This window comes from Galeopterus variegatus, unplaced genomic scaffold (assembly GCF_000696425.1).
Source record: "Galeopterus variegatus unplaced genomic scaffold, G_variegatus-3.0.2 Scaffold7280, whole genome shotgun sequence".
Classification (NCBI taxonomy): domain Eukaryota; kingdom Metazoa; phylum Chordata; class Mammalia; order Dermoptera; family Cynocephalidae; genus Galeopterus; species Galeopterus variegatus.
In genome coordinates, this window is record NW_007733391.1 from 111,046 (window position 1) to 118,404 (window position 7,359).

At 56.1% G+C, this 7,359-nt stretch overlaps 1 protein-coding gene across 1 annotated transcript; it reads right to left on the reverse strand.

Moving 5' to 3' along the window:
* Positions 1-3,171: 3,171 nt before the first annotated feature.
* Positions 3,172-5,479, reverse strand: LOC103607256 (coiled-coil domain-containing protein 8-like). Its single transcript, XM_008591782.1, has 2 exons — positions 4,463-5,479; positions 3,172-4,390 (listed from the first exon to the last, which is right to left on the reverse strand). Exons 1-2 carry the CDS (start codon positions 5,354-5,356, stop codon positions 3,611-3,613), a joined length of 1,674 nt encoding a protein of 557 aa, XP_008590004.1. The 5' UTR covers positions 5,357-5,479; the 3' UTR covers positions 3,172-3,610.
* Between the last annotated feature and the right edge of the window lie 1,880 nt (positions 5,480-7,359).

The following is a 7,359-nucleotide window of genomic DNA, read 5'->3' on the forward strand; positions in this document are numbered from 1 at the left end:
CCCGGCTCCCACGTGCAGGTGTGGGGAAGGGGTGTCCACCCACGAGAACTGCAGCACCCCAATTTACCACCTGGTGGCGCTCCAGGACCGCTGGTTAAAATCGAGCTGTGGGTGGCGCTCTGGAGCGCTCAGGGAATTCTGGGCGCGGGCCCAGGGCCTGAAAGCTCCACAGTTCCACCTGATCTTTGAAGGCCAGGCTGCGGAAAGTGCACTTTCCTGTAGGGCAGCTGTTCTCCAGGCGAGGTCCTGAGACCGGCTGCATCAACATCTCCTGGGAACTTGCTAGAAATGCATATTCTCTGGGCTCCCCCAGAACTACGTAACCACTTTGGGGGTGGGCCGCCCCCCATCAGGCTGTTTTCAAAGGTCTTCTGTGTGATCCTGATATGCGAGTTGCGGAACCCCTGCTGTGAGGCTGATTATCTCTAGTACCTCTAGGGTTGCTGTTCTCAGCCCCTGCTGCACAATGGAATCACCGTGGAAGCTTTAGGAACTGCGGATGCCCCAGATGAATCCTGTACCACTGCTCAAGAGGCCCTGAGTGTGCAGGCCGGGCCGGGCCCCGGGTCACTCCATGCAGGGCTGAGAGGTGTTGTGAAGAACTGGCCACCGATCAGATGACATGCTGGGACTGATCTGAGCACGAGCACATCACATTTCAGTCCACTCAGCAATGCTGGGAGGAAAGCTCCGCCTTTCAGATGTGTAAGTGCAGGCAGGAGAGGTTAAGTAACCAGTCCAAGGTCACACAGCTTGCAAGGGGCCATGCTGCGGGGAGCTGGGCTGCAGGACTCCAAACCTCTCCTCACCCAGCCCCCAACCATTTCCTCTTCTCCTGTCACCCACTGTGGGCCTGCGAGAGGGACCCAGATAGTCCCTGCCTGTTGTGGGGTGGCATCTCTCCCCTCCATGTCTGCATTTGGTAATTATGTGTGTTCTGTTGTTTTTCTCTTTGGTGATAGCATGGGGCTGTTGGCCTGGTTCATGTAAAGCTGGAGTCAAAACTCTGGTTTTCTGGGGCTTTCTCCCCGAAAATCCTGGCACATTTTGAAACCACGGCCCCAGAGGCATCCACAGGCTACTTTTGGGGACTGGGTTCTGCAGGAACCATTTGAAACCCCCTTGAATTAAAATAATATTAAGCACCTTGTCACCGTCTGGGGTTACCCAAGAGACTCTCCTACCTCTGGGACCTCAGTGGATGCTCATGCTGAGGACACTGGGGCAGGAGGGCAGAGAAGGCTGAGTCCAGTTGAGGGAGGGACAAACTGAGACTCAGTAGGGGACAGATTTGTCCAAAGCATCAGGGCTACCCAGAGGGGCTATAAAAATAAGACTAAGGCAGAGGGTGTGAAAAAGTGTGTTTGAAAGTATTTGTGCATTGTTGACTGGCTTTTGAGCTTCCCCGTGAATGCATGTGAGTGTGCACAGGCTGGTGAGTGTATGCAGGTGTGCCACTGTGTGCGTGTCCTGTGAATGTGTATAAATGTGGAAATTTGTAAGTATGGCAGAGTACGTGTGGATGAGTGTGTGTGTGTGCGTGTGTGTGTGCAGGGCAAGGGCAGTTCCAGTGTATATATAGGAGCACAATGGATCTTTAAGCCTCTGTGTGTGTATGTGTGAGCACTACCTGTGTGGGCCTATGCGTCTGTGTGTGTGCATGTAGGTTAAACATAGTGTGCTTGTGAGTGGGGGTCTGCCAGTTGTGCCCATGTCTGGGGCATGCCTGTGTCCATGTGGATGTCAGACATAGTGTACTTGTGTGTGTCTGTGTGCATGCGTGGTGTGTGTGCTATGCCTGCATGTCTGGGTCTGTATGTGTGTGTCTGCACACACATGTGGCAGTGAGGGGGTTGTGAGCCAGTATTATCAAGTACAGCTAATGTCCGTGAAGTCCACTCAGTTCCACATTAACTCCATGTTGCCTCTGTTGTTTGGAGTCCACACCCTTTTCCCTCCCAAGGACCCCAATGCCCCTGTCGCCTGGACCCTCAGAAGCTCTGGGCCCTGCAGGGAGGAAGAGCAGAGAGACACACTTGCGGGCTTCAGGTAGGGTTTACTGCACGCATGTCAGAGCATCTGCCCCTCCCCAGTCCCTGCCTTTCTCCCCATCTCTGGGTCGCTCCAGGTGTCGCTCACTGTCTCTCCTGTTCCCTTTCACCTTCCAGTTCCCCAAATAGTCCAGGCCCCTGTAGTCATGAGACTGCTGCCCCCCATCCCTCCAGAAACCTCTCGACCCAGCTCGGGCCATTCCATCCCATCCCTCCATGTGGGGCCCATGCCTTGTCTTTCTTCCAAACCCCACTGGGGACTATCTAGTCAGCCTGTGAGCCATGAACTAAACAGCTGAGTGTCCTGCAAAGAGCAAAGGGTTCAAGCAAGGCCACCAGGCGGGCCATGCAGCCTGCAGCACCACTAGTAACCACTCCACTCAGAAAACAGCAGGGAAGAAGAAAAAGAAGGAGGCCAATGGAACAGAATTCTTCAGTTCCAAGAATAAAAACTGAGGAACTCAGGCCAGTACTGCAGCCAACCAGGAAGATGGAACTGGCCTTCGGCCCTGTCTCCTCCAGGAATTCCCTCTTCCCTTGCCTTCAGCGAGGCTAGGGTGTGGTCGCTCACTGCTTTTCACTGCTGGGGGCTGGGGGAGAGCAGCAGACGATAAAGAGAGATGCTCCCCCAGCCTCCTCCCAGCTCCCACAGGGCCTTAGCAACCCAATCAGCGAGAACCCCGACTATAAGAACCAGTCATGGCACACTACACCAAACTCCCCTTTTTGGCTGTTCCTATTGCAATGATTTTTCAACGTGTCCAGTGGCCAAGCTGCCTCAGATAGTTGTGGGGCTTGATCAAAACAGATTCCAGGGCCGCATAGCCAGCTCTAACAAATCCGTATCTTAAGCACCAAGGGCCCTGGAATCTGCATTCTGGATGTGTTTCCCAGATGATTTTTCTGTACCTCGTAACCAAGATCGGGGTTAAGTGTGCAAACCATGGGCTTTGCACCCTCCAAACCAGCAAAGCCCAGGGTCTAGGAGATGACATACAAAGTGACAACGTAAACACAGGGGTCCCCATCTTTAAGAATGGGAGTGGAATGGACAGCAAGGGTCAAATGGCCCTGGAGCATTCATCAGTTGTCGAGTCCAACCGAGTCCAAAGCCGAGAAATCAGTTTGTGAGCATGTTTATTTGCATGTTGATTGAGCCCTCTTTTTACATTCAAGGAGGCAATGTTAAGTGTGCAGGCGAAAGGGAGCAGGAAAAGAAAGGAGTTTCTCCCCAACCCTGCCTCTCTCCTGTTTTCAAGCTGAGCACCTAGAGTTGCATTTGAGGAAGTTAAAACCCTGGGCGATGCAACACCACTGTATCAATTTCTTTCCTTACATTCTTTGGGTTGCCATAAGGAGTCAATGCATGAGAGGTAACACTTTGACAAGAAGAGAAAAAGGGTTGTGAGATGGAGATGTGGGAGGTGCTGTCTGTCCGTCTCCCTGCCTCCACTTTCAAGTGTGGAGGCAGAAAGAGCACCTCCCTCCACGTGTGGAGAGGGAGGGCGCGCCCTGAACGGCAGGAGGCAGCAGGCGCTCCAAGGCCTCTGGCCTTCACCTCACAGCTGGTCGTCTTGCTCTCCCTGCTCCACTTCCGCTCTGGCTTCAGTCCTCAGCACACTGAGGCTCCTACCCTCGCCTGTCCTGGGGACTCTCTTGGGCAGGGTGGGCAACCGGGGAGTGTGCCAGAAGGCTCTCCGGCGCTTGCGGAACCATGCAAAGCGCCCAGGGGTCTGGAACCTCACTGTCTTGACCTGTTTCCGGGCCCTAGATCCTGGGGCTGCCCCTGTGGCCCCCTGGGCAGCTGAAGCTTCAGCTTCCTGGATAGCGGGGATCACTGCCCTCTGACTATGTGCAGCCTCTGCCCTTTGCTCAGCCGGGGCCTCTGCCCTCTGATTCTCTGCAGCTTCTCCTCCCTGGTCAGCTATGGCCTCTGCCTCCTGGACAGCTGGGGCTCCTTCTCTCTGGTCAGCTATAGCTTCTGCCCTCTGACTATCTGCAGCCTCTGACCCCTGGTCATCTGGGGCCCCTGCCCTTTGATTATCTGCAGCCTCTGCCCACTGGTTAGCTATGGCCTCTGCTCTCTGGTCAGCTATGGCCTCTGCCCTCTGATTATCTGCAGCCTCTGCCCTCTGGTCAGCTATGGCCTCTGCCCCCTGATTATCTGCAGCCTCTGCCCTCTGGTCAGCTATGGCCTCTGCCCTCTGATTATCTGCAGCCTCTGCCCTCTGGTCAGCAATAGCCTCTGCGCTCTGGTCAGCTATGGCCTCTGCCCTCTGATTATCTGCAGCCTCTGCGCTCTGGTCAGCTATGGCTTCTGCCCTCTGATTATCTGCAGCCTCTGCCCTCTGACTATCTGCAGCCTCTGCCCCCTGGTCAGCTATGGCCTCTGTCCCCTGATTATCTGCAGCCTCTGCCCCCTGGTCAGCAGGGATGTATGCCCCCTGAACTGCGGATGCTGCCTCCTCCTTCCTGTGGCGCCGGAAGGAGGCCCAGTTGATCTTGGGCCTCCACCGTCTGAGGGAGGTCTCGGGCACGGGCTCGTCTCCTGCGTTTCTCACTTCTTCCCTCCGGCTGGTGCCGCCTGGCACCGAGGAGGCCCCCTCTCTCTGCCCTGCGGTGGAGGCCTGCCGGGCCTCGCCCACCCCGGGGCCAGACCTTGGTGTCCAACCCTTCACTCTCCGCTTCAGCCTCCCCCAGGACACCTGGCTGACATACTCTCGCCACCTGTCCGCCTTGGAGGGCTGGGGTCCCGGGCTGTCCTCAAACATGGGCACTGGCAGGGTGACGCGGCGGCGCGCGGGCGGCGCGCTGGGCTTCTTCTCCCCGCGCCGGAGGAAGGCCTCGACCAGTTCCTCGTCATCTTCGCTCTCCAGGTCGCTTCCGAGGAATTTGCTGCCCAAGTAACTGACAGGCATTTTGCGCACTTTCCTGCCGCGCCCCGAGCCTTTCTTGCCCTTGACTCTGGAGGTCTCGAAGTCACTGAACTCGCTGTCACTAGCGTTGCTGCTGTCGTACGTACCGACGACTAACCGGGGCGGAGGAGTCACCATCTGCTGGACCCTCCTCCTCGTTCGGGGCTCCTTGGGCTTTTTGGGAGGCTGGGGCGGGTGCGGGGTGCTCTTTTCGATGATGCGGGCCACGTCCTCCAGGGTGCGGCCCTCTTCTTCTAGAAACTGGGTCAGCCGCTCCCGAAATTCCGCCTCCTTGGTGGCGGGCTTGGAGATGACCCTCCAGACGCCCCCTGCCAGCCTGACCTCCCGGGGGATGAGCAAATAGTCGACGTCCTCTCCAATTTGCAGCATGCCCACCGTGGAGTCCTCCTCCTTGCGGAACACCTTGCCGATCTTTTTAAAGGTCCCCACGGGCTTTAAGGCTTCCACGAGGACGTCCAAATCCACATCTTTGCAGACATCAGGGACGCTCCAAAGGATCAGGCAGTCGGGGGACGGGAGGAAGCCCCAGGGGAACCAGCCCCCCACGTGGCTTTTCTCGAGAGTCTTTAAGATCTCCAGGGTGATATCTGGGGTGGGGACAATGAGCCCAAACGAACTGCTCGTAGACCCTACTCCTGGGGAGAAGGGGGTCCCAGCGACACTGCCCGAAGAGTCTCGCTTCCCCAGCCGGGGATGGGCCAACTCCTCCCAATCTCTCCGCCTGCAACAAGTCCGGTATCGGCCAAGTCCGGCTGCCCCCGGAGGACCTGTGGCGATCAGTGCCCAGGATGCTTACGTGAACCGGGATGAGGCTCAGAGTCCAGTCCAAGCTGGAAACGTGGTGTCCCTCCTCCAAAGTGGGCCGCACGGGATGCCCGTGGCTCTCCCTGCCCCCGGCCCCAGGGACGCGGCTGGAACTTGGGAGAGGACTTCGCAGACAAAGACAGCTCAGCCGTGGCTATTCAATATGGCCGAGGCGTTTGCAGGCCTCAGCCCAACCCCCCGTAGGGTCTCCCGCCCCCAGGCAGGCTGCCACCGAGCTCCGGGCTGACCTTGACGCGCCTGCCGCGTCCCAGCCCGCGCGCTCAGTGCCGTGGAGCCTGGAGCCTGGAGCGCAGGGGCAGGAAGTGCCTCCTCGCCCTCCCCGGGCTGAGGCCCACCTTCCCCTTCTCATCTTACACCCTCCGACTCGGCGAGACTGACAAGGGGGCTGTCCACTCCCTTCGGGGCGGCCTCACTCCCCTCCCCACAGGGGTGTGGCCGCGCCCGGGCCTAGCTGGGGCCACTGCTCCCCAGCGAAACGGCCGAGGCCCACGTCAGCACCTTTCCCGAAAGGCAGCGATTCCAAAACCTGCCAAGCCATGGAGGTGGATGTGCTAATGGATCAGACCTTTTGAGAGCCATTGGCGCTACATATTGTCATTTTAAATGCACGAGACCGTTGGTACCAGCAATTCCTGTCCATATACCCAGCCGTGTGGGTAGAGAAATTGATAACAGACTGTCGGTTTCTTGCGTGGTGCTTGGTGCACAATCCGAGCTCAATACATGTTCGTGAGTGAATGAATGAACCTAAATGTTCATCAGTAGGTACTGACTTCATCTTATGATCTGTTCTTATAGCGAAATACGATGCAGCTACAAAAAAAAGATGAGGTAAAAGGAAAGGTGAGTCATAGGGAGCACTTCCTATGTACCAGGGACCATTCTACTCTAAGTGCTTTCTATGAATTAACCAGTGAAATCCCCACTGTAACATGAGATGGCTAATATAACTATCATTCCCATTATACAGCTGAGGAAACTGAGGCCTAAGGAAATAAAGTCACTTGTCACATAGCCAGGAAGTGGTTGAGCGTGGATTTGAATCTGGAACAGTCTGACGTGTGTGCGTGGACTAAAGATTCTAGATGTCTGCATATACTTGTCACATGTACAAGTGCTGCCAGTGGAGGCTGTTTCTGGGGAGGGCTACTGGGGACCCCCAGAAGTGGGAGAGGCATTCATTTTTCACTCTTCACCCTTTTGGATGGCTTGGATTTTTAATTGTCAAAGATGTTAACTAAAGTAAGTTAAATAAAGTCAGAGGTCTTTAGGCCCTACCCCAGACACACTGGGTCAGGATACCTGGAGTGTGGGGGCCAATTTGCAAAGTCTCTCGGGTAGTTTTGAGGCAGCCAGCTCAGCAACAATATGCACAACAGTGGCGTGAGTAATAACAACAGTTACCTTGCACCGAGCGTATCCTTGGAACCAGGCATCATGAGACGTGCTGACTAAGCCACTGCTATGAATCCTCGGAGCTACATGGTAGGGTGGGTGCCATCACTGGCATCTGTTTACAGATAAGGAAACCGAGGCCGGTCTGAAGT

Bases quoted from the DNA above. Each gene is read 5' to 3' on its own strand.
- LOC103607256 (XM_008591782.1), bottom strand. From the start codon at position 5,356: ATGCTGCAAATTGGAGAGGACGTCGACTATTTGCTCATCCCCCGGGAG. The intron at 4,391-4,462 runs GCTGCAGATAAT...CAGAGGGCAGAG, and splicing joins CTGCTGACCAGGGGGCAGAG to GCTGCAGATAATCAGAGGGC.